Source organism: Oryx dammah, unplaced genomic scaffold (genome assembly GCF_014754425.2).
Source record: "Oryx dammah isolate SB20612 unplaced genomic scaffold, SCBI_Odam_1.1 HiC_scaffold_20, whole genome shotgun sequence".
NCBI classification, from domain to species: Eukaryota; Metazoa; Chordata; class Mammalia; order Artiodactyla; family Bovidae; genus Oryx; species Oryx dammah.
Genome location: NW_024070204.1, coordinates 32297923 through 32324862, shown reverse-complemented (window position 1 = coordinate 32324862; position 26940 = coordinate 32297923). Strand labels below are relative to the sequence as shown.

The 26940-nt window shown below is 43.0% G+C and overlaps 1 protein-coding gene across 1 annotated transcript in view; it reads left to right on the top strand.

The window, feature by feature from the left end:
• Positions 1-2005: 2005 nt before the first annotated feature.
• The window catches only part of AGXT2 (alanine--glyoxylate aminotransferase 2), a 46840-nt gene continuing 21905 nt past the window's right edge, over positions 2006-26940 (top strand). The window contains exons 1-9 of the mRNA XM_040262312.1: positions 2006-2199; positions 8900-8988; positions 10097-10281; positions 13786-13909; positions 15576-15670; positions 20084-20177; positions 20846-20939; positions 25528-25628; positions 26205-26297. Of these exons, the coding sequence (XP_040118246.1) occupies positions 2112-2199; positions 8900-8988; positions 10097-10281; positions 13786-13909; positions 15576-15670; positions 20084-20177; positions 20846-20939; positions 25528-25628; positions 26205-26297 (963 nt within the window). The 5' untranslated portion in view covers positions 2006-2111. The remainder of the gene's footprint in view (positions 2200-8899; positions 8989-10096; positions 10282-13785; positions 13910-15575; positions 15671-20083; positions 20178-20845; positions 20940-25527; positions 25629-26204; positions 26298-26940) is intronic.

The following is a 26940-nucleotide window of genomic DNA, read 5'->3' as shown; positions in this document are numbered from 1 at the left end:
CAGGCACTCAGATGCTCCTCGCCCCCTCTTCTGTCCTTGGCATGTGCGTTCTGCCCATCATTCACACAGTGGGAACTGGTCCAAGGATGCAGGCTTGAGAGAGTAACATGTACACTACTGGACAGTGTACTTGACTGACCTCATTTAAGGCCTCTATATAAAATTTTAAGGGGCTTCCCTGGTGACTCAGTGGTAAAGAATCCACCTGCCAATGCAGGCTTCAATCCCTGTTCTGGGAAGATGCCACATTCACGGAGCAACTAAACCTGTGCACCATGACTATTGAGCCTGTGCTCTAGAGCCTGGGAACCGCAACTACTGAGCTCACTTGCTACAGTTACTGAAGCCTGAGCACCCTAGAGCCTGTGCTCCGCAGCAAGAGAAGCCACTGTGATGAGAAGCCTGCGCACCACAACTAGAGAGTAGCCCCTGCTTGCCGCAACAAGAGATATGGCAAAACCAATAGAGTATTGTAAAGTAAAAAAATAAATAAATAAATAAAATATAAAAAAAGAGAAAAGTCCATGCAGCAACAAAGACTCACACAGCCAGACAGAAATTAAATAAATACAATTATTTTAAAAACACATTTTGAGATTCTGGTGGGTGGGATGCAAAGATCTACTCTCCAAAGACAAGCCTCATAAGTAAGTTCCCTTGCTTATGAAATCTACCACCTACCACTGTGGAGAGACCTGCCTCTTTCTTCTGTCCCTCCTTGCCTTCCATTAACAGGAGCCACTTTCCACACCAACACCCCCTTACCCTCCCAGCTCCAGCTGCCTTTGTCACTCTCCCCACTTAGGCACTGCCCTACTCCAGAGGCACCCACTCCAGAGCTGCTGGAAGAAGTCTATTCACAGCAACCTGGATGGATTTGAAAAGCATGGCTCTGAGTGGAAAAAAAAAATAAGTACACATATTTACATAAATTAAAAATGCATTCACCCCAAACAATACACATTTTACAAGAATTTGTTGTTGTTTTATCACTTAGTCGTGTCTGACTCTGTGACCATTTGAATTATAGCTCACCAGGCTCTTCTGTCCATAGGATTCTCCAGACAAGAATTCTGGAATGGGTTGCCATTTCCTTCTCCAGGGGATCTTCCCAACCCAGGGATCAAACTGGGGTCTCCTACATTGCAGGTGGATTATTTACTGCTGAGTCACTGGGAAGCCCTTTACAAGAGGACTTATCAAGAAAAAGGTATACATTAAACACACAGAATAGTTACTTATGGAGGTTAAGGGTGCAGGAGAGGCAGGAATGACAAATGGGAATGTAAGAAATTAAAGCATAGTAAAAATAAAGCCCCCTAACTCCTCAGCTCTCAACTTCTTGCACTATTCTGATACCTAAGGCAGCAGTCCAGGGCCTGCCCTAGCTATTCGACGGCCCTCTGCTTTCCCATGGACCACCATCTTCCCCCATTAGTCCCTCCTGTCTTCCTCAAGACGCCCCACACCAACAGCAATGTCTTTACCTGTTCATTTCATGCATATCTTCCTTCTTTCTCTTTTTCACTGTTTCCTTTCTAAGTCTCTGACCCTTGCAACTGTATCCTGGCCCTTCTCCCATACCCATCATCACCCTTCCGCAGAGAGACGTTCATCCAAAGAGACCTTCATGGGACACAAAACTAACAAAATAGTCCAGGAGAACCAGAGGGGTAGGATGCTGTGGGAGTTGGGGGTGGGGGGAGGTTCCAGATGGAGGGGACATATGTACACCTATGGCTGATTCATGTTGATGTATGGCAGAAACCAACACAATACTGTATAGCGATTATCCTTCAATTTAAAAAAGTCCAGAAGACTTTTGCTTTGCCTACCTGCCTCCTATTTTCTCCCTCCCTCCCTCTCTCCTTCCCTCTCCCTCTTTCCTTTGCCCTTTCTCTCCCCTTAAGGCACTGTTGCCAACCACGAAAGCTCTGCAGCCCCCCGGAAGTGAAGGCAGTAATCCCTCCACAACTCCCCTCTGGAGCTCCTCCCCTTCCTTCCTAATCTCAAAGTCCAGCTGGTCAGTGAGCAGTTGAGTCCTTGCTCCGTGGGAAGCACAGGTTTAGTTGCTCCTGCTTCTGTGGGGACTTGCTTCCTGACTGGGAGAAATGACAGGAGCCTGGAGACATTTGCTGAGAGCTTTGCACCTGAAAACCTTATCTCTCTGGACCCCCAAGACGTGCTTTTCCCTTAATGGTGAGTGGAAACCAGGGGGATGTGGGTCGGTGAAAGGGTCGGTGAGAGCAGAAGGGCTGAGTTCTGGAGCTTGTTGCCTGAAATTCTGGAATTCCAGACAGATCATCTAAGACGTGGGCTAGACCCCACCTTGTCAAACCCAGTGCCCCCTTCTCATGTTTAATATTTGGTAATGCATCCTTTCATCCCAAAATGAAATTCAAGGGTAATAAAATCAGACTAGACACAATTTTAAACTAAAAATATTTGCAGAAACATAAAGAAGAAATGAAAGAAAGTAATTCAAATAATGAAGTATTAACTGTAGTATACAGACGCTTGAGGATAACTACTTTAAAAGACATAAAGCATCCTCACAAATTTCTGACCTCCCCTTAGAAGGTGGTACCACCCCCCCCGGCCCGCGCGCCACCCCGCTCAATTACTAACAAGGAAACTAAGCCTCAGAGAAAAGCCTTAGGTAAAGCTTTGGGTAAAGCCACCTAAGCCAGCACTAGACTGTGACCCTCTTCTTCCACGCAGACTCTCCTTTTTCTCCAGCAGGAACAGACCTGGGGTGGCCAGGTCTGGTGGTAGCTTCATGTATTCCTGATTTTCACATACATCTTGTTTCACTAGGAGCCCACCACCTCCTCACTAATCCCTCTGATGAGATGTGAGCATAAGCAAGCATCATATATCTCACTGATGAGACATAGCAAGACCCCATGCCCCACAGGCCCTGAACAAAGGTGACCCTTTTCCATTCCCCTATGATGATCAATTTTATCTTCATTTTCTCCACATCTTTCCTTTTCCTCTCTCCTGCCTTCCTCTTCCATTTGCTTTCTTCCCCCTTAACAGCTGTGATTCTTTGAAACTTAATATATATCTGGTGCTCTCATCTTCAACCAAACTCCTTGTACTATTGTCCCATTTCACAGATGAGACAGAAGGATAAAGGATCATTTAAAGATTTGATCAAAGGCAGAAATGTGGACATGACAACTTGAGATTCAAAGCAAGGTCTGTCTAACTCCAAATCAGAGTGATTCCACCAGGCCCTTTCTAAACCACTCTTCTTCCAGTCCTGTTTGGATTCCTCTTTTTCCCCCAGTCATGGGTCCTTTGCCAGAACACTATTTAACTCCAACATTTTCTGAGAAGGACCTAGAATTACACCCAGAGTCTCATACTCGGTAAAGAAGTCACTATCCTAAAAGTACTGGTTGTTGACAAAGCAAGAGAAAATACTGTCTCTGCTGGCCCTTCCCCTTTTCTACCCCATCCCTGAGGGTTGTGGAGCTGGGCTGGGGGTGGACCAGGTGAGGCTCGGTGCCTAGAGATCTTGATCAACTCAGCGGAGACTCTTCGACCAAGGGCACTGCGGAGAAGTCATCTTGCAAAAACCCACAACACATAGACATGGGTGTCCTACTCTACCTGGCTTTTCAAAACACTTTGGTGCTTGACTTCCACTTTCTTACCTACTAGTCTTAAATACCTGCCTGCTTGTTTGTTCATCCAAGCACACACTCATTGAACACACCCTTCTTATGGACCTGCTGGGTTCTACAAATAGACATTTAGTCAATAAGTAATTGAGCACTTACCCCTGTGCTTAAACCAAGCCACAGTGAGCAAAACAAAACCTTAGCCCTTATGTGTCTCAGTGGGGGAGACTAAAGATAAACAGAAAAACGCATAAATATATTTTTAAAATATCCAGTAGAGATATGGGCTATAAATTATGGTGAGGGGAGAGAAAAATAAAATGGAGGGAGGGGAGACAGGGTTCATGTTAGATAGAAAGATCACCTGGTGTAAGTATTGCCAGAGATGCAAAAAAAAAAAAAAGTGTCACGATCCTTATGTAACACCTACATGTATATTGTGCGATATATGTGTGCACGCAATATTCAGCCTTGCCTCTGTTTGACGGGCACAATCATTTTAAACTAATTATATCCACAAAGTTACAGAAGCAATTTGTTTTTTGGATGAAAGAGTATAGAAAATATCTTAGCTGTGCCTTTTTTACTAATTAGCTAAATTGGTGCTCGTGGTAAGGAATTCATCTGCCAGTGCAGGAGATACAAGAGACTCAGGTTCGATCCCTGGGTTGGGAAGATCCCCTGGAGGAGGAAATGGCAAACCACTCCAGCATTCTTGCCTGGAGAATCCCATGAACAGAGAAGCCTGGTGAGCTACAATCCATGGGGTCACAAAGAGTCCAACACAACTGAGCGCACACACACACACACACACACACACACACAAAAGATTATTGAACTCATAACATGTTCAGGCAAGTGAGTATACACTCAAACATACCATTTTGCTACCATCTGCCTTCTCTCCCACAAAGAGGGGTGCATAGGAGAGCAAATTAATTGCACATAACACCCATTTCCAGCTGAGAAACTTCCCAAGCCTCCAGCAAAGTCTTTCCTAAGAAAATCATTCAAATTAGCCTAAAAGTGGGTGTTCCACCTACACCACCAGACCATCCTTTCTGCCATCTGTGGATTGATCTAAGGCCAACAGAAGGCTAGGAGGGGCTCAGACTAGGCTTGCCCCCAAAAGTGCCAAAAGGAAGGACAAGAGTTATCAGCCTCAGAATCAGGCAGAGCTCTTGCTAGTGAACAACGTCAACTGGCCCCGGTTCACTTTAAGCAAAAGAACATTTATTGGAAGGATATGGAGGGAAGCTGGGAGGTGTTTGTAAGAATCAACAGGATGGTGAGGGGTGGCTCAAAACTGCAAACACCTCACTTTTAATCACGTCCTCAGCTCTAAGGTGAGTGATAATATCTTCCTTTCTAAACCCATTGGCTATACCAAGTATCAAATGAGACACCCAAAGTGACAAGTTTGTTTTGTTTTGGTTTTGAATTTTTAATTAAAGATATTTATTTCAGTTTTGTTTTTTATTGGAATACAATTGCTTTACAATATCGTGTTAGTTTCTGCTGTACAGCAAAGTGGACCAATGATACATGTACATGTATCCCCTCTTTTTTGGATTTCGTTCGCATTTAGGTCGCCATAGAGCACTGAGTAGAGTTCCCTGCACTATACAGTAGGTTCTCATTAGTTATCCTATTTTATAATAGGATAGATGTACATAAGAGTGCACATCTGTCAATCCCAATCTCCCAATCCATTCCCCCTCTTGACAACTTTTTTAAAGTGACTTAATATGCTATGCAGAAATAAGGTGTCATTAGCACTTTAATAAATTTCTTTAATATTCTACCAAGTATGAGCATTGTATATTTTCAAATGTTTTATAACCTTTTTTTTTTCATTTGAACGAATCACAAGCTCTTGATAAATTTCTACTCTGTGTTGAAAGCTGGTTATGAATATTAGAAAACTTTTTATCATTACAAAGAGAATTTCCCCTAGAATTTTCACCTGGAAATCCCCATGTGCACACACACAATTTCCAGGAGTCTCAGAGAAGCTTTATTAACCTTCAAATCTATGGCATCCTCAAAACAGGTTATTTTGAATAGAGAATGCAGGCAATGTATTTAGGTTTTTTCTAGTAAATAATGAAAACGGAAGCATTTTGCTTCTTTTTGTCCACCGATTATTGTATTTTCTATTTTTGTTGAGTTTGGGTTGTTTAGCGAGAGAAAGTTTTAGCTGTTTTAAGATGTTATCTACATTTTTTTCTTTTTTCGTTAAAGTGCAAACAGCTTAGTTTCATGCATACAAATACTGATTCAATATTTTTATAAACTATTCTATTTAAATAATTATAAAATATCGGCTATATGCCCTGTGCTATACAATATATTCTTATGCCTTACTTATTTTAAACATAGTGAAAGTGAAGTCGCTCAGTCGTGTCCAACTCTTTGCGACCCCACGGACTGTAGCCTACCACGCTCCTCCATCCATGGGATTTTCCAGGCAAGAGTACTGGAGTGGGTTGCCATTTCCTTCTCCAGAGGATCTTCCCAACCGAGGGATCTTCCCAACCCTGGGTCTCCCACATTGTAGGCAGACATTTTACCATCTGAGCCACCAGGGAGTTATACACAGTAGTTATACCTTTTAATCTCTTACCCATTTCTTGCCCCTCCCCACATCCTTCACACCACTGGTAACCCCTAGTTTGTTCTCTATATCTGTGACTTGGTTTCTTTTCTGTTATTAATATGGTTATTCACTTGTTTTATTGTTTGGATTCCACATATAAATATGAGATGTTATCTATACTTATTTTACTTGTTGACATTATTTTTCCTACTTGATAACTAATCTTTCTTCCTTCCCTCTTCCTTCCTGAGAGCAGAATTCTATGAATTTCATTTTGAGCCCTCATTCACCATCATATTCCCATGAATTTGGTGAATAAACAAATGAATGATTGAATATACTTACCTTGACCACTTAAAATTCAAGTTTTTCTTTATCGAATTTTTCCAACTCTCCTTATTTTCCTCTCCAGACCACTTTCATAATTTCCTGTAACTTTGGAGTCAAGAGACCTTTCAGTCTCCTCAGTGGGTAGCTTCAATTTTACAGATAGGAAAATGAGACTGCAGGATTGAAGAGAATTTGAATTCTTAGAAACACTCAGAATTTTTTTCCCCATTTCAGAAGAGTAACTAATGTAGAGAGACACAATGAAAAGCTTTTCAAAAGGTGAAATTCTCAGAAAACTTAGTTTTATTTTTGGGTCATTTCTATGTATGGATAGCCAAAGCCATTTGCTTCTAAAGTAAGAGCAATCATGACTATTTAGAGCAGAAAAGTGAATGAACTCTTTCATGAAAGAAAGAAAACATATTCAGAGTCATTACTTTCCAGCTCATTTAAGAACACAATTGTTCATTGTGTTTCTCAGGATGATGACTCCATAGCCACACAAAACTCCAAAATTTCATCTGTGAATTCAAACTTTCATGCTGAACAAAAGAAATCATTTGCCAAGCTCTCTCCACCTGTAAAATTATCTCTGTACTGACCTTGAACCTCAGAATTAGCAGCATTCTTTTCCAAGAGTACTTATAAAGTTTCTAGACATCTCTTTCAGCTCCAGTGTTCTCCGATTCTATTATTCCATCCCCTGCTATATAGAGGGGTCAAAATCTGTGATGGAAAAGGAGGGTGGAGGTGGCCAATGAATGAGCAAAATGGTACCAGGCTGGGAGTCAGAAACTCAAAGTTTTGTTCTTCTTCTGTAGCTAACTGGCTTGGTGATCTTAAATTAATTCACCACTTTAGGGTGGCTTCTACATCTATAAAATGAGCATCTTGACCAAAAGCAAAAAAAAAAAACTAAGCTTCCTTCTAGCTCTGAATGTTTAATGATTCCTCTGGCTCCAGCTTATCTTGTGTTTTCCTGGACTTTGAGTTGTGTTTTACAAGAAGGTTTTGTCTTCTAAGTCTCTTTGCATGTATGTATTATTATAGTCCATGGCCTAGCACCCCTTTTTTGTCCTCCCCAACAATAGTCAACAGCCATTCATTCCTTGTTTATTGAGAGCCAACGCAGTACCAGAAACTGGGATTGGCACTGGGATTCAGGGACCAGGCAGCCCAAAGCTTAGAAAGCACCTCCATTAACAAAAAGGATGTACTCCAGCAACCCTCCAGCCTTGAGGAAAGTTTGAGCTGAGCAGAGAATTGCCGTCCTTACAGTATGGCGGCAGAGGGAAGAGCCTCCCAAGTTTGTGAGGGACCAAGGCGGGAGAAACCATGACTTTCCCCAGTAACTTCCATGCCTTTCCTCAGATTTGAGAGGAACTCTTTCTCTCCAGAAAATTCATTATTTTTTATTTTATTGAAGTATAGTTGATTTACAATCTTGTGTTCATTTCTGCTATACAGCAAGTGATTCAGCTATACATACATACATATGCATTCTTTTTCATATTCTTTCCCATTATGGTTTATCATAGCATATTAAATACAGTTCCCTGTGCTATACAGTAGGACCTTGTTGTTTAAGAAAATTCTTCATTGGGAGTTCCCTGGCTAGGCAGTGGTTAGAACTCTGCCCTTTCACTGCTAAGGGCCTGGGGTCAATTCCTGGTCAGGAAACTAAGATCCGGCAAACCTCAATGCATGGCCAAAAAAAGAAAAAGTTAATTATTAAGGTACCTCAGTCTGTGGCCTGTGCAGGTATCTGGACACTTGCCTGGTGATGTCAGAGGCCAGAAAATTCCATCCTCTGATCATGCTCAGCGCCTCCACTTTGGGTTTTTGTTTTGCTATTTATTTATTTTATTGGACTATAATTGCTTTACAATGTTGTATTAGTTTCTGATGGACAAATCAATTTACAATGTTGTATTAGTTTCTGCTGGAAGTAAATCAATTACACTTAGGCGTTTGTAACTGAGATGTTCCCAGGCAGAACACCCATGACCTTGCCTCTTTACCTCCAGTTGCCTTCCCCCACATCTCAGACCACCCTGCTGGCACCATAAGCACCCCAACCCCTTCACCTTTGGGGAGGCACTTCTGAGACTCATTCTCCTCGCCTGGCTGCCTTGTAATAAACTCTTTCTGAGCTGTTTGTTTAAAAAAAAAAAAGAAAAGATAACTCGGTTTTAAATCCAAACTAAAATTTAAATGATTTTCTCAAAACTAAGAAATAAAATTGCCCTCAGGACTTTGATTTGGGTGATGACAGGTCATTTTTACGAACAGGCCTGTGTGATGCTTAGTTGAGGACATTAACCCACTCCGCTTTCAGCCAGTGCTTTCTGGACATCTGTGACCAGGTGCGGCCTTCATACAAAGCCCAGCATGCCGCCATGTGACTTCACACCCGAAAGATACCAGGTAAGCATCGAGGTTTTAAGAGAACTCCAGTGAGGCGGTTCTTCTCAGGAGGGCTAAGGTAACTGTTTCCTCCAGAAAGACCCACAGACGGCCCTACCTGCCACTGAGCTATCTCAGATATCACAGCCTTCAAGTTAGTGGGAGCCTCCAAACTCTCTTACCCCACTCGGTGGTATTGTATGAAGTGTGTGTGTGAGAGAGAGAGAGAGAAAGAGAGCGAGAGGCAGAGATGGGGAGACAAAGCAGAGGGAGACAGTACAAGGAAGAGACTGTGCATGGCCACACATGTATCACAGGGATACAGGTGTACGTGTACACACAAGAAGAGATACACAGACCGCCCATGTGATGGCACACACTTCATTCCACCCCATCTGTCAGGGCCTGATCTGACCTTCCTGAGTCCGCCATCAGAAACTGTCGTTCTCATTTTGCAGTCACGCAATAATATTGGACTCGTTCTCTCTCCTTTCCTCTCTTTCTCTTTCGCTCTTTCTCTTTCTCTCCCCAACCACCCCCCGCCCTTCATTCTACATGACATTCATAAGTTAGAAACTGTAGAATCGATAAAGTCAGGAGGGACCCACAGAGATGAGAACGATAGGACAGAAGCTTTATAATTAAAGGCATGAACACTACAAGCACTCCGTTATTTTTATCCTCCAAAAAAAAAAAAAGAAATTAGACGAAAAAAAACATGATACTTCAGACATTTATTTCAGTCTCTTTTTTCACAGCTAAAATCAACTCAAAGCCAAGGCTTTCTATGGAGAGGTAGAAAATTCCAGCCTCCTTCTTCATGTTTCGGAGAAGGTAATGGCAACCCACTCTGGTTCTCTTGCCTAGAAAATCCCATGGAGCCTGGTAGGCTGCAGTCCATGGGGTCTTCATGTTTGATGTAGAAAAGGATCAAAGGGCCACATGAATAATTTCCTCCACTTGAGAGGAAGGCTCTGGGTGTATCTTGCAAGGAGGTCCCTGGGCAAAGAGTCACCCTGGTGAGTGAGGTCAGTGGGGAGCCCAGGGGCTGCTGTGTGGATCTGCTGTTGATCTGTAAGCAATGTGGGGATAAGGAAGATGCTAAGCATTAACTCTTGTCTACTTACAGTCCCTGGCCTATAGCCGAGTCCTGGAGGTCCATAAGCAACATCTCTCTCCTGTGCACACAGCCTATTTCCCAGAGCCCCTGTTGCTCCACCAGGGACACAAGGAGTGGCTCTTTGATCACGAGGGAAACAGATACCTGGATTTCTTTTCTGGGATTGTCACTGTCAGTGTTGGTCACTGCCACCCGTGAGTATCCTTAAAATTTCTAGATTTTTCACCCCAAGAGAATATATGGAAAACAGGCTAGGGATCATGTTAGTGACTCAGAACCTCCATGAAAAACTCTCTCTCTTTAGGCACATGGCAGTTTGTGGCTATCCTGCTCCTTCCTATTTTCTGGGTAACAACAACAAAAATCTTCGCACCATGCTTTGCCTTTTCTTAACAATGCAAGATTTTGTCATCCTCATGGTACATGCAATGGGATGTGTACCGTGTGATTGGAGTATGGCTGTGTGTGCGCGTTTCTCCTCAATAGTAGTTATAGCTTTTCAAAGAGAGGGCACACACTGAGGAAAGGGCAGTGGAAGGGAAAGTTTTAGTCACTCAGTTGTGTCCAACTCTGTACAACCGCATGGAATATAGCCTGCCAGGCTTCTCTGTCCATGGAATTCTCCAGGCAAGAATACTGGAGTGGATAGCCATTTCCTTCTCCAGGAGATCTTCCCGACCCAGGGATCGAACCTGGGTCTCCTGCCTTGCAGGCAAATTCTTTACCACTGAACCACCAGGGAAGCCCAGAGAAGGGGGCAGAAGAGGAAAGGGCAGAGAAGAAGGGAAAACCTGGTATTCTCAGAGTATACAGGGCAGGTGTGGGGGATAAGAGATGATGAGAGATGAGAAATCACTTCTAATCCAACTCTTCTTTATCAACTCTGTGCAATGGAAGAGGAAAGAAAGGATGATAAGAAAACGGTGTAACCAGAGCTGAAAATGTATACCAGAAGTGGATGACTGCATTAATCTTGAGATTTTCCGTGATTCTGATCATCAGCCCACATGCAGATACCCTGGGCAGGTCCCTCTGTGGTCCTTTTTGTTTGAGTGCAGCCATCTCATTTTAAGATCTATTCTGGCTTGCCTTTAATAATCTCTGATCAATAAAACTCATAGTACATGGGGCAAAAATAAAGCAACAAGTCTAAATAACGTGTGGGCCTTTCTGTGCAAGAGAGGGTGAAAGGTCTTTTCCATGAGCACCTGTAAGGCCATGAGGAGGGAGTTATACTCCCAGGTCCAGCCCTCACCTGTTCCTCCCTCAGCTGTCTGCATCTTCAGGAGGAACTAGCCCCAAACGAAGGGCTTCCCAGGTGGCGCTAGTGGTAAAGAACCTGTCTGCCAATGCAGGAGATGAAACAGACACAGGTTCGATCCCTGGGTCAGAAAGATCCCCTGAAGTAGGAAACGAAAACCCACTCCAGTATTCTTGCCTGCAGAATCCCATGGATGGAGGAGCCTGGAGGGCTATGGTCCATAGAGTCACAAAGAGTCAGACATGACTGAAGCAACACAGTGCATACACACAGTCCCATACCACATTCTGAGGAGTGTGAAAAATAAATCTCAGATACAGTTTAAAACATAAGATAAACATGCATGAAAGAAGTAAAGAAAAAATGAAGTAGAGCGCATTTTTAAACAGTCACATTGAATCCTCCCAATTACATGCAACATGGTGTCTGTGAATGAACCCCTCCCACTGGCTCCCATGACCTTGGTGCATCTCCTGGTCACCCACTGACCATTCACCTCATCCCTCTGACCCCCTAACTCTGGGTGTTTCCAGCTCTTTCCTGAGCCCTCCCTTCTTCTCTTGTTATTTCCCGCACAGAATTGGTCTCACCCCATCTCCCCACCGCTTCTCACTTAGTTGCTACATTTCAGCAGCCTCACCCCGCTGTTCAGCCTCGGCTTCTCACCAAGCTATGATAACATGTCTAAGACACCCAGCGTGGGCAGGAAGATGCCCCGTGTCTCCCTCAGCCTCCAGGATACTCCCTGCCCGTGATACTCCACCATCCGCTGCAAATCGACATTACAAAGACCACACCCACTGTGCTTCCCACAAAACTGTTTCTAGTCGCATATTCATTTATTCAAGGAGCACATATGAGCCACCTCCTCTGGGTAAGTCCTTGCCAGGAGCTGGGTAGTTAAAACAAGACTGGTTGTGCTTCTCAACCAACCCTGGGGTTTCCCCCGATATCACAGGCAAGAATACTAAAGTTGTCTTGGGCCCTTTTCTGCCTCTCACTCTATATAACCGACCGGATACCAAGATCTGGTTTCCCTCCACTGAAATGCCCCTCCCTACGAGCCCCTCGCAGGAAGTCCCAGGGTTCTAGTTCTGCTCCCCCACACCTGGAAGCTACCATGCCTTCCAGGTAACTGGCCTCACCAATTCGAGGCTTCCCTCCTACCTTCATGGGGCTCTCAGATTTATTTTGCTAAAGAATGCCTTTGTCGAGTGTCTCTTCCACGTAAGAGGTTATTAATAATCCACAATTTTCTGAAATGAGATCTGTGGGACACTGGTCACAGGAGAGGTTCGTTGTTAAAGGGTTCCATTAGAAAATAAGGTTGGGAAACACACTAAACTCCATCTCTCCCTCCTGGGGAGACACAGGGCACATTAGCCTATTAAAGGCACTGATAAGTCCTGCAGTAAAGAATTTGATCTGGTATTCCTCAAAATTGTTTAACCACTGACCCGGTTTTTTTTTTTTTTTTTTTTTTGGTGTATCAATTATTGATAACAGACTTCGGCCATTTCTCTTCTTTGGAACAAGTTCAAACACCTTGGCCTGTCTTTTCAAGGCATTCCAAGTCAGGTCTCAACATATTTATATACCTTTAGTTCCTTCTTTCAGGGAAGGCAATGGCACCTCACTCCACCGAAAATCCCATGGATGGAGGAGCCTGGTGGGCTGCAGTCTGTGGGGTCGCTAAGAGTCAGACAAAACTGAGCGACTTCACTTTCACTTTTCACTTTCCACTTTCATGCATTGGAGAAGGAAATGGCAACCCACTCCAGTGTTCTTGCCTGGAGAATCCCAGGGATGGGTGAGCCTGGTGGGCTGCCATCTATGGGGTCGCACAGAGTAGGACATGACTGAAGCGATTTAGCAGCAACAGCAGTTCCTTCTTTCCCTCAAAGTGAGACTTTGGATCCTTCACAGAATGTGATAACAGAATGTTCATAAACACCGACCATTACTAAGACCCAAATCTTGGAATCGTCTCTAAAGGAAAAGTTGTTGGTCTTATAAACATGTGTTTGATTGAGCTATAATTCTTTAGAATAAAATGGAAAGACACCCAGGCTTACATGTAGTCTTCTCTATTTTCCAAACTCTTTAAAGCGTAGTTAATAAGAAAACCTAGTTAGAAGAGATTATACCTTCAAAATTCCTTCTTCTCTAGGAATTTATCTTTTAAAATCCCCAGCAATCAATCACTTAGTCCTCTTTTGAACACTTTTCTTGGTCAGGAATTCATTACCTTTTGAGGCAATATGTTCCATTACCAGATACTTCTGGTAGCTAGAGAAGCTCTTTCTTGTGTTTGGTTGAAATCTGCCTCTTGAAACTCTTTAATAAATACCCATCAGTTTTAATTCAGTGGTCAGTGTTGTGTGGGGAGGGGCATGTCCACGGCAGTGTGGGTAACTCTGCTCTTCTGTTTATCCAGGAAAGTAAACGCAGCGGCGCAAAGGCAGCTGGGCCGCCTGTGGCATACAAGTTCTGTCTTCTTCCACCCTCTGATCCACGAATATGCAGAGAAGCTTTCAGCACTTCTTCCTGAGCCATTGAAGGTCTGATGCTCATAACTCAAAGGGGCAGGATCTGCTGATCCCAGGGAAGAGGAATGGGGAAATGAGAGTATGGGCGTGGAATCTGGTCTGTGCACTCAACATCTAAAGTGAGTGCACTGGTAGCCATGTCCGAAAGCACTCAAGGAGAAGAGAGAAATCAATGAATTGCTGCTAAAACCAGCTGACATTCACTTCATCAGCTCCAAGTGGCTGCCTCTCCTGATCATTTTCCTTACCATATCTTTGCAGACATCACTTCAGGGGTGCCCCCAGCCTTCCTGACGCTCTCCTCTGTGTTACTCAGGAAGTTTTCATCTCTTGGCTCCACACTGCCTCTGCCAAGCCATTGGCATTTCTTCTTTAACAAAGAGTGAAGCCATTTTTTTTAGAAAATTAATATACCATTAAATTCATTTGGTCTGAGATGCAGTTTGATATTTTGCTAAATGGGATGTTTTTCTGCATCTGAAATGATTGACTTTTTTAACTGGATTGAGAAGTTAAAATGTTGGCCAAAATTTGCACTTCAGGATTCAATGAGTTAATATCTATGTAAAACAGTGCCCCGTACCTGGTGTCAGCTATGATTATTATTTTACCATATTATCTAAGTACCCTATTTCCTATATGATATACAAAAGATGAAGAAATCTGAAATAGCTGTAACCTAAATTCAGGGCAGGACTCCAAACTTTTGGTTACCTCAGTCAGGAACCCCAACACTGGATCCATGCTCAGTCGTGTCTGACTCTTTGCGACCTCATAGACTGTAGCCCACCAGGCTCCTCTGTCCAAGGAATTTCCCAGGCAAGAATATTGGAATGGGTTGCCATTTCCTACTCCAGGGGACCTTCACGACCCAGGGATCGAACTGTGTCTCTTCCATCTCCTGCATTTGCAGGCAGATTCTTTACCAACTGCGCCACCTGAGAAGCCCCTTAGATGGTGCTATCTAGCCTTAAAGTTCATTTGACGGATCCTAAATGGCAATCCACTCCAGTACTATTGTCTGGAAAATCCCATGGACAGAGGAGCCTGGTAGGCTACGGTCCATGGGGTTGCAAAGAGTCAGACATGACTGAGCGACTTCACTTTCACTCTAAAACCTAAAATCAGGTTAGGAAGGATCCAGTGCCCTTGAGTGCTCCCCTTTCCTTCAACCAGGATGAGCTGCACTTTTTGTTTGTTTACTCACTTTTTTTAACATTCACAAACACTGAACAGACAGGCTGGGATATCCTCTGGGGGCCTCTGGGCCAAGCCTTCAGAGTCAAGCAGAATGATTCAGTTTCAAGAGCCAAGAGACGAAGTTCTCAGATTTCCTTGGCTGCTAACCACTGTACATCTCAACAAGCCTCTCCATCTTAGCACTTCAAAGAGCATCAAGTAATTCTAATGGAAGCCGGGAATGTTTCACAATTTGGGCAACCCCTTAGCCATTGCTGTATCTCTAATGCTCAGCAGCTGCTCAATGAAGAGCTATAGAATCAATAATTAAATGATGAGACTCCATGGGGTCGCAAAGAGTCAGACAGGATTGAGCGACTGAACTGATTGGTATGAAGGGAACTCTTCTTAATAATCAGAGGCTGGGATACACTCTTTCACAATTTCAAATGAATTCAATAATCTGTGTCTCATGACCATGTATATTTTTTTCCTCCAGGTCGTTTTCTTGGTGAACAGTGGTTCAGAAGCCAATGACCTAGCCATGCTGATGGCCAGAGCACACTCAAACAGCACAGACATCATTTCTTTCAGGTAACCACATCTTGGAAGATTCATTTTAACACTGACTCACCCCAATATTACATGTTAATCTCTAAAATATAGCCTAGAGCAGGAGAGAGACTTTCACAGGGGTGTTTTTCTAATTTCAGGATTTAGGGTAGGACCCACCAAATAAATTTTATGGATGGATAGCACCATAAGAATTGGCCTGATCCAAGTAGGGGTCCCTGACTGAGGTAACTAATAAAGAGTTTGGAAGCCTAGTTATGTCATAAATTCTCTATGGAATTAAAAAGAAGGCTACAAGACAGCTTTTTAACTTTAAAGATATGGTATAGAAATGAACACATTGTTAATCAACTATGTGCTGTGCGTTAACTCACTTCTGTCATGTCTGACGTTTTGCAATCCAATGGACTGTAGCCCAGCAGGCTCCTCTGTCCATGGGATCTCCCAGCAAGAGTACTGGGGTGGGCTGCCATGCTTCCTCCAGGGGATCTTCCTGACCCCGGGATCGGGCACCCTTCTCTTATGTCTCTTCCATTGGCAGGTGTGTTCTCTACTACTATCACCACCCGGTGTGCTCCAGAACAAAATACAAATTTAAAAAGAAAAAATTAAAAGTAAAAAGAGATATGGTATTGACTGCACCCTATGCCAGATAGTGAAAGACTGGCCTGCACCCCCAGAAACCTTGCCATGTGACACTGGACTCACTTTCATCTCTGCTTATGATAAGAAGCCGTATACTTATTTCACAGCGCCAGTTGTACCATTTTTCACCTTTTTTTCTAAATTCAGAGTTCAGCTCAGTTCAATTGCTCAGTCGTGTCCAACGTTTTACAACCCCATGGACTGCAGCACGCCAGGCTTCCCTGTCCATCACCAACTCCCAGAGCTTGCTCAAACTCATGTTCACTGAGTTGGTGATGCCATCCAACCATCTCATCCTCTGTCATCCCCTTCTTCTCCCACCTTCAATCTTTCCCAGCATTGGGGTCTTTCCCAATGAGTCAGTTCTTCGCATCAGGTGGCCAAAGTATTGGAGTTTCAGCTTCAGCATCAGTACTTCCAATGAATATTCAGGACTGATTTCCTTTAGGATTGGCTGGTTTGATCTCCTTGCAGTCCAAGGGACTCTCAAGAGTCTTTTCCAGCACCACAGTTCAAAAGTATCAATTCTTCAGTACCCCAGCTAACCCTGTATATTTCTGCTCCTTTGGATGACTTTTGAGAATCAATAATTTAATATATTCAGTTCAGCTCAGTTCAGTTCAGTCACTCAGTCATGTCCAACTCTTTGTGACCCCATGAATCACAGCACGTCAGGCCTCCCTGTTCATCACCATCTCCCGGAGTTCACTCAAACTCACGTCCATTGAGTTGGTGATGCCATCCAGCCATCTCATCCTCTGGCATCCCTTTTCCCTCCTGCCCCCAATCCTTCTCAGCATTAGAGTCTTTTCCAATGAGTCAACTCTTCGCATGAGGTGGCCAAAGTACTGGAGTTTTAGCTTTAGCATCATTCTTTCCAAAGAACACCCAGGGCTGGTCTCCTTTAGAATGGACTGGTTGGACCTCCTTGCAGCCCAAGGGACTCTCAAGAGTCTTCTCCAACACCACAGTTCAAAAGCATCAATTCTTCAGTGCTCAGCTTTCTTCACAGTCCAGCTCTCACATCCATACATCCATACACTGGAAAAACCATAGCCTTGACTAGACGGACCTTTGTTGGCAAAGTAACGTCTCTGCTTTTGAATATGCTATCTAGGTTGCTCATAACTTTCCTTCCAAAAAGTAAGCATCTTTTAATATATTAATTAATTTATTTATTTATTTGGTGGTGCTGGGTCTTCACTGCTGTGCCGGCTTTTCTCTAGTTGTTGTGAACAGGGGCTACACAACAGGGGCTACACTTTTCTCTAGTTGTGGTATGTGGGCTTCTCATTGCAGTGACTTCTTTTGTTGAGAAGCATGGGCTCTAGGGCATATGGGCTTGGTAGTTGCAGCTCCTGGGCTCTAGAGCACAGGCTCCATAGTTGCGGCACACAGACTTTGTTACTCGGCAGCATATGGAATCTTCCTGGATTAGGGATTAAACCCATGTCTCCTGCATTGGCAGGCTGATTCTTTACCACTGAGCCTCCAGAGAAGTCCCAACATTAATTAGAAATATTTGATGGCTTTATTAGTATTAAAAATGATATAAAAAAAACTAACAGTTTTGTTTGTATTTGCCTCCATTGGATAATTTTACATAGGATGTTTACACAGACTCATAATAATGTTTATGTAGAAGATAGGCATGACATAATAAAAATGGATGGAGTGACGAAATAGTCCCATTCTCCCACTATTCTGGCCATGACTTCTGTCTAAATCCAAGAGATTTGATTTCTAGAAGATTTGATTACCAAGGAACATCTAATATTACACATTCCAGATAAAATGTGCATGCAGGGACTACAGGCATGAACATTTGCTATACAGCGATAAAGAACTGTGATTTTTTTATACCTAAATAAACATTCTAGCATATGTTCAGCTCAGTTCAGTTCAGTCACTCAGTCGTGTCTGACTCTTTGCAACCCTATAAACTGCAGCATGCCAGGCCTCCCTGTCCATTACCAACTCCCAGAGCCTACCCAAACTCATGTCCATTGAGTTGATGATGCCATCCAACCATCTCATCCTCTGTCATCCTCTTTTCCTCCTGCCCTCAATCTTTCCCAGCATCAGGGTCTGTTTCAACTGAGTCATCTCTTCACATCAGGTGGCCAAAGTATTGGAGTTTCAGCTTCAACATCAGTCCTTCCAATGAACATCCAGGACTGATCTCCTTTAGGATCGACTGGTTGGATCTCCTTGCAGTCCAAGGGACTCTCAAGAGTCTTCTCCAACACCACAGTTCAAAAGCATCAATTCTTTGGTGCTCAGCTTTCTTTATAGTCCAACTCTCATATCCATACACAACTACTGGAAAAACCATAGCCCTGTTGGCAAAGTAATATCTCTGTTTTTTAATATGCTGTCTAGGTTGGTCATAACTTTCCTTCCAAGGAGTAAGTGTCTTTTAATTTCATGGCTGCAATCACCATCTGCAGTGATATTGGAACCCAGAAAAATAAAGTCAGCCACTGTTTCCCCATATATTTCCCATGAAGTGATGGGACCAGATGCCATGATCTTCATTTTCTGAATGTTGAGCTTTAAGCCAACTTTTTCACTCTCCTCTTTCACTTTCATCAAGAAGCTCTTTAGTTCTTCTTCACTTTCTGCCATCTCTTTAGTTCTTCTTCACTTTAGGTGGTGTCATCTGCATATCTGAGGTTATTGATATTTCTTCCAGCAATCTTGATTCCAGCTTGCACTTCCTCCAGCCCAACGTTTCTCATGATGTACTCTGCATATAAGTTAAATAAGCAGGGTGACAATATACAGCCTTGCTCCTTTTCCTAATTGGAACCAGTCTGTTGTTCCATGTCCAGTTCTAACTGTTGCTTCCTGACCTGCATACAGATTTCTCAAGAGGCAGGTCATGTGGTCTGGTATTCCCATGTCTTTCAGAATTTTCCACAGTTTATTGTGATCCACACAGTCAAAGGTTTTGGCATAGTCAATAAAGCAGAAATAGATGTTTTTCTGGAACTCTCTTGCTGTTTCAATGATCCAGCAGATGTTGGCAATTTGATCTCTGGTTCCTCTGCCTTTTCTAAAACCAGCTTGAACATCTAGAATATGTATGTCCAGATAAATCATGATCTATTCAGAGCAGTCTTGGTCCTACTAGGGTTCAATACATGTTCGTGTTTCCGCTTTCAGGATATATAACCATTCCTTCGAATAGTCTCAATAGTCCTAAATCCTTTTTGAAGGGTCATTTTGATTTGGGAAGTTGTCCAAACTTATTTGAAACCAAGAGATTAGGATAATTTATAATAAATATGACTGTTTCAGTTTCCAGAAATAAAGCCTGTATTTCTTCTATGCTGACTAGAATGGCTTATGAGGCACTTGAAGAAAAGTTCCCCAAACTGTTAAGTGACAGCCGCATCACAGGAACAAATACTCATCTTCTCAAAGAGATTACTTTGCAGACTCGTTGAATATATAATTTCTGGTATGTTGCTAAAAGATAAGTCTCATTGCTTAGAGGAACAGGGTAGAGCAGGTCTAAGGTCAGAGCTCTCTGCCAGATGGCCTCCAAAATTCCTTTCACGATTCAAATCTGTGATGCTAGGAGAAAACATGAATAGGTGAATTTATTTGACACAGGCTTAGAAGATTTCTTTGAGATCATTGAGGTTGTATGTCAATGGTGCTCTTTTTCATCTCCATAGCTTTCATGGATTTTTTTTTTTTTTGTCCAATCCAGTGTTCCACAGGCCAGTGATCAAATGAAAGCACACTTAACCCAGTCCTCCCACTCTTTTCCGTCTGCAGAGGAGCCTACCATGGATGCAGTCCTTACACGCTTGGCTTGACAAATGTAGGCATCTATAAGATGGACCTCCCTCATGGGATGGGCTGCCAACCAGTAAGTTCTGAGATTTTTGCCTTATTTCTCTAAAGACTCCTAGGTGTATGGAATCATTGATCAGATTTTTCCAGTCATTAGGACTAGAAACTATGACGCCTGTGATTAATCAAGGCCTCAATTTGACTTAATCAAATAAAAGACCATTTAAAGGAGACATTTCTTAGAAAGACCTTCAGAGTCTGAGTAAAACTTAATATTAGAGATGCTTTTGCATTTTGTTTTGTTTTTAAGTAAAACTGAGTCAATTACAAATAAATGCATTGAAATAAGTTCCCAGAGCCTTGAATGCATATAATTTCCGTATACTCATCCTTGTACTCACCTTCTGTTCTCACCCACTGTACCCATCTTTTCAGCATCAGAATCAGATACCTAATTATTCTCATTCTTTCAGATGCCATTACCCACCAATCTCTTGAGCCAATTGTTTCCAGGCAGACACGGAAATCAGTTTCCTTTGTAGAGTGGCCTCATAACTGATTTCCAAGAACAAAATTATCTCTTCAAAGCGGAATATCAAGTTTTTGTCCTAAGTGGGAGAAGAGTAAAGAAGGAATCTTAGTATCAAGTTAAGAAGCCCTCTTGCCTTGATTGGTACCATATGTTGCCTCAAATTGACTGTCTTATGTTCATGTCTTACCAAACCCCCTCTTTGTTATTTGCAGACAATGTGCCCAGATATTTTCCGTGGCCCTTGGGGAGGAAGCCACTGCCGAGATTCTCCAGTGCAAACAATTAGGAAATGCTGCTGTGCACCAGGTCCAACTGAGCGGGGAGGGTGGCACGTGGGCAAAGGTCAGGAGGGGGAAGGAATGAGAAGAAAGGCAAATTGGAAAAAGTGGGAAAGGGAAAAGTCAAGACAAATACAACTAGGAAGTCACGCCTCACTGAGCCAACAGTCCTTATAGCAATGACCGCAATACCATCAGGGCACCCATCCCCTGTAAAGAAACACACCTCAGCAGCTCACGCTTATCAGACCTAAGGCAGAAACACACTGTCACCCAGTGCTTCCTTAGAGGAGTTCTCTCAGCTCTTCTAGCAATGGTTCTGCTACCAATTTAATAGGAAAACAAGGGTGAGGGGATTATTCACCAGTTCCCAATGGAGGTCACCAATTCCCAATGCAGAAAGGGGAAAGAACACTTTTAGAAATTTTGAAACTCCAGTCAGGAAGTTCCCCAGGGACTCAGAATACCAGCCAAAGAGAGTATTTGTCAAAACAGAAGGTGGTTCCTGAAGGCTGTTGACATGTCCTCAAAAACTATAAAGACCTTCTCACCAGGAAAGCTGTTATTCATCAAATGCATTGTTATTTACATTCTTTACCGCTTCCTCACATGAGGGAGAGGAGGCCTGGAAGCAGCCTGAGTTCTTGATTTGTCAGCAAGCCCCACCCCATGCTTGTCATCACAGGGCAGGACCCTTTGGGTGACTGCTCCCAAATAGCACTGGAGGAAAGCACGAAGTTCTCCTGCCAAGAGCTCTTTAATGAAACAGTGTGAGTCACTGGGCTGAAAAGAAGAAGGTAAAGGGAAGCCTTAAAAATCAGTTTTGAAAGTAAGAAAATTCAGTCACCTTAAAATTCAGATGGGATAATGGTGGAGGTGGGAGGCTGAAAGCATGAGCTTTAGAACAAGATGTTATAGTCACAGAACATAAAACTGTGAGGAAGTTTTAAACTTCACTCAAATTCTCCTTCTGAAAGATGAAGCTCCTGTTTCTCATCTGTGAAATATAGACAGCAATATCTGCCCCTGTGGCCCCTTATTCCAGGCCTTCATGAGACCAAGGAAGAGAACTTTTAGAACTTTTTTTTAATGGGGATGCCTTTTAAAAAAATCTTCGGGTTGTACCACACAGCATGTGGGATCTTAGTTCCCTGACCAAGGATCGAACCCACAGCCCCTGCATTGGCAGCATGGAGTCCTAACCACTGGAACACCAAGATGGTCCCAAAAAGAGAGCAGACTGTGGCAATGCCAAGGGCTACTATGCCTGCTCCTCACCTTCTTGTGGCACCAAAAGCTACAATCAGATGGCTGAGCCTCACAGATGTCCACCCAACAGCAAGTGCATCAACACAGATCCTTGGAGGCAGGAAACATGGCCCTTCCCTTCCCTCCTAGCTCGGTGTCCCTCTCTCTTCATCCTCTGCCTCCTCCCTCTTTTCAGCCTTCTCCTCTTTGCCAGGCCAACTTGAACATACAAGGACCCCAGGGTCATCTCTTTAATGGTCTCTGGAGGCTAAGTGATAGTGACAGACAGACATTTCTGCCTCTCAGAACTGTGGTCTTTGGCACATCTGAAGTCAGCTTCTTTCTTCACTCATATCTTCAAGAGACAAGACTAATAAATACCCTCTCTTTTTACAAGAAGTGATATCAGCCTCCTCTAGTGCTATTAGGCTTGAGAAGCATTGGGTCTTTGCTGTAAAAAAAGCATATTTATATATCTTTGTAAATACATCCCAACATATAAATTACTTGGCATAGAGAAGTTTCCAGGTCCTCTTAGAGTTCACTCACTGAACACATAAAGGTGCCAGGTTTGACAGGGGGCATTTTTTTCACCTCAGCAGGATGTCACCTCTCCCCTAAGAATCCAGTATGTGTGTGGTAGAGTTCATTCTCTCCTCCACCCCCTCCTCAGGATGTTTTCTTTCCAGCTGTTCATTTCAGTCCCTGAATGTCAGATATACCTTGGGATGAAAAGCACCTCTCAACCCACTGCCCACATAATGTTCCTAACAGCATACTAATCACATCATTTCTCTTTCTCCTTTTGCAACACAAGCTCCCTTTTCCTTAAAACTTGTTCTTTCTTGGCTCCTCACTCTTGCTTAACTCTTTGTGTGCGTGCATGCTAAGTCACTTCAGTCACGTCCAACTCTTTCCAACCCCATGGACTATAGCCCACCAGACTCCTCTGTCCATGGGATTCTCCAGGCAAGAATACTGGAGTGGGTTGCTATGTCCTCCTCCAGGGGATCTTCCCAACCCAGGGATGGGACCCACATCTCTTATGTCTCCTGCACTGGGAGGCGAGTTCTTTACCGCAAGTGCCACCTGGGAAGCTGAACAATTTCTATCCCACCAGATAAAATGAAAACACTTCCCTCTTTATGCCATTTCCTGGATAACATCCAGGAGAGCAGTCCCTCTCCACCTGCTTAATGTTGTCCTGATGACACCACTACACCAGGTCTCTCTCCAGAGGTGGCCTGACATGGGCTTACAGCAATGAGCCAATGAAGGAAAAAGCCAGTGACAGCTGATGGCTCACACTGCTGAACTTGTGCACCATGGAGGAAGAATTTATAAAAAGTCTAGCACAGGTTCAAGCAAAATCTTCTTCATGGTTTGTTTTGTCCAAATTTAAGCCATTAGGGCTGATTTTGCTCCACACTTGGATTTCTCAAGTGACAAATGGTCTTGCTAAATTCCCAAATTATATCCTTTGAACATATGTATAATTCATCCTCTAAGGTCATCCTTGGTTGTTTTCTTTTCCTTTCTGAATAAAAATAGAAATTCAATCTCCAGGGGCACATATTCATTTGTCTACTATATCCTGCCCATCAAACAACATCAGTTCAGTTCAGTTCAATCACTCAGTCATGTTCGACTCTTTGCGACCCCATGAATCGCAGCACGCCAGGCCTCCCTGTCCATCACCAACTCCCAGAGTTCACTCAGACTCACGTCCATTGAGTCCGTGATGCCATCCAGCCATCTCATCCTCGGTCGTCCCCTTCTCCTCCTGCCCCCAATCCCTCCCAGCATCAGAGTCTTTTCCAATGAGTCAACTCTTCGCATGAGGTGGCCAAAGTACTGGAGTTTCAGCTTCAGCATCATTCCTTCCAAAGAAATCCCAGGGCTGATCTCCTTCAGAATGGACTGGGTGGATCTCCTTGCAGTCCAAGGGACTCTCAAGAGTCTTCTCCAACATATCAGTTCAAAAGCATCGATTCTTCGGCGCTCAGCTTTCTGCACAGTCCAACTCCATAAATGATGCTAATAAGTGTACTTTCTGGTTTCAATATACCTTTCATTAATTCCCTTCTTCAAACCCTGAGCCCTCGATTCCAGTTCACCAAAGATCAGGGAACGCTGTTGAGCAAGCTTTTCCAAACATTGTATGTAGCCTAAAAGTATGTTTGGGGCCAGGTCGTGTTTTTCTCACTTTTTAAAAGCTGAAGTATAAACTATATTTATGCTTCACTGTTGATGGTGATAACTGAAGGTTTCTATTCCTTATCTCTAGCTTTCAGGAGACAGGACCACATCCATGCCTCTAAGCAAGCATCATGATGGTAGATGGTGACTTGCCTCCCTGACTGCTTTCACCAGAGACCCCCATCACACTCATATCTTCCTCTGCCTTTCTTCTGCTATTCACGGATATGGGTTTAGATTCAAAGATTATGTGGTGCTATCCACCAAATTACAAGTGTGGATAAAAATTCTGAAGGTTCTCATATGTGGACACACTAGTTCTGGGACATTTGCTATTCCGGAGGGGACTGCTTCCTCTCCCCTGAGACAGTGGATGAAAGTTACATGACTGTAGTACTTTCCTCTTTAGAATTCTCATTGTTCTATAAACATATTTGTTGGTGGTGTTTTTCAGTCACCAAGTCATGTCCAACTCTTTACGACCCCATGGACTGCAGCATGCCAGACTTCCCTGTCCTTTACTATCTCCCAGAGCTTACTCAAACTCATGTCCATCGAGTTGGTGATGCCATCCAGTCATTTTATCCTCTGCCGTCCCCTTCTCCTCCTGTTTTCAATCTTTCCCGGCATCAGGGTCTTTTCCAATGAGTTGGCTGTTTGCATCAGGCAGCCAAAGTATTGGAGTTAATATATAAACATACTTACTAACCATATAGACTGAGATACTTTGTAGTTTTAAAATGGTATATCAGATTAAGTGGCAATACAAAGTAAACAGTTATTTCCAAATAAATCAAATCTACATAGCAATTACATCTGAATTAAATCTACCGTGTCAAGAGAACTGGCTTCCTTAGGTGAAACAGCCATCTATCCCAGACTCAGTGATGCTCTGGGCTGTTTCTTCCCCAGATGGAAATAACTGAAGTGGTTTGTTTACACCTTTGTGGCTAGGCTAGTCTTGCTGCTCAGAACAAAGCACAAGTTGTTCTGACAATGTTTCCCTTTCAGAAACCTATATCCCCATATCCTGCTTTGCTGTATCTTGAGGGACTCTTGTCAATATACTATCCTGGTTTCTTTTTTCCTATGTTTTCCCTCCATTCTTCTGGATGCCTTTCTCACATCTTCAAATACTGTGTTGAGTTTTGTTTGTTTGTTTATTGCAGACTGCTGTCAAGCTAAAGACCAGTATATTGAACAATTCAAAGATACTCTCAGCACTTCTGTGGCCAAATCAATTGCTGGATTTTTTGCAGAGCCAATTCAAGTAAGTGTGTTAACCTTAAACATTAACTGAACTCAGTTGTAAATTATCAGTTTTAACTCATACATTCTAGTGACTTCCAAATTATTTAAGTGATCACTGTTATGTCCCTCTATGCCATTTTCTTCATCCCCTTGAAAAAAAGAAGGCCCCTTGTTTTCAACTGACCTTTAAAAGTCCATCTTCTGTACTCCCAGACTGAACAGACAGATAGATGAAACTACTGAATTTGTAAATCTGTAAAAATAGAAAACCCCAGCAGTTTTCAGTTGCTTATTACCCACACTGTCAGGGTGAGCCATTCTGTAATCTTACTAAATCCCCTTAATCTATTTTTCTCTACTCTCAGGAAAGACCACATTTGCAACCATTTCCCAGAAGGCATGGCATTAAGAGGAATGGCTCTTCTTTTCACCCATAGTTGAAACATTTCTAGAAACGGTTTCAAAAATTGATAGTATCACTAATGCTAATATTGATCATGATCTGTCTTCAGGTTGTTGTTTTTTTTTTTTTTTTTTTAATATTTTCAAGGCCCTATGCTGTTATTCTAGGTCTTCTTGGTTTGGTCTTTTGCAGGGGGTGAATGGCGTTGTTCAGTACCCAAAGGGTTTTCTAAAGGAAGCCTTCGAGCTGGTGCGCAAGCGGGGAGGCGTGTGCATTGCAGATGAAGTGAGTAGCCACAGAGTAGGTGTGATGGAGCCAGGAGAGGAAAAACGCGGAGAGAAACCTCTAAGCCCTGCTCTGCAGTCCAGGCAGAAAGCATCTACTTGCAGATTCCAAGATGAGGGTATAAGTTAATCTTTGACTCATTGACTGACTAGTTCATTACTAGATTAGAACATCAATGTCCCAAGTGAAGTCTATCAAATAAGTTAACAGGCCTAGGACGTTGCCATTCCTCAACATACTTTTAAAATTCCTATTTGACTCAGCTTAAACTTAGTTTAACCTCACAACCAAGTTTTCATCTTAACTTTTGCCTCACCTTAATAACAAAATCTGGAAATCACACTTAGGAAAAAAAAGTCCAGCCTCTAAGAAGAGGGCCATAATCACAGATATTTGAAAAATAGTTCCAGGACTCCCCTGGCAGTCCAGAGGTTGGGGATCCCACTTCCATTACAGGGGCTGTGGCTTTGATTCCTGGTCAAGGAACTAAGATTCCACATGTCATGCTGTACAGCCAAAAAAAAATTGAATTGAGAAAAAAAAAGTGAACTGAAAAGTTCAAGATAGTTAATTTGCCTGTCAAGATCATGCAGTTAGTAGGGACAGAGCCAGAACTCACACCCAGACTCAAAGACCACACTAA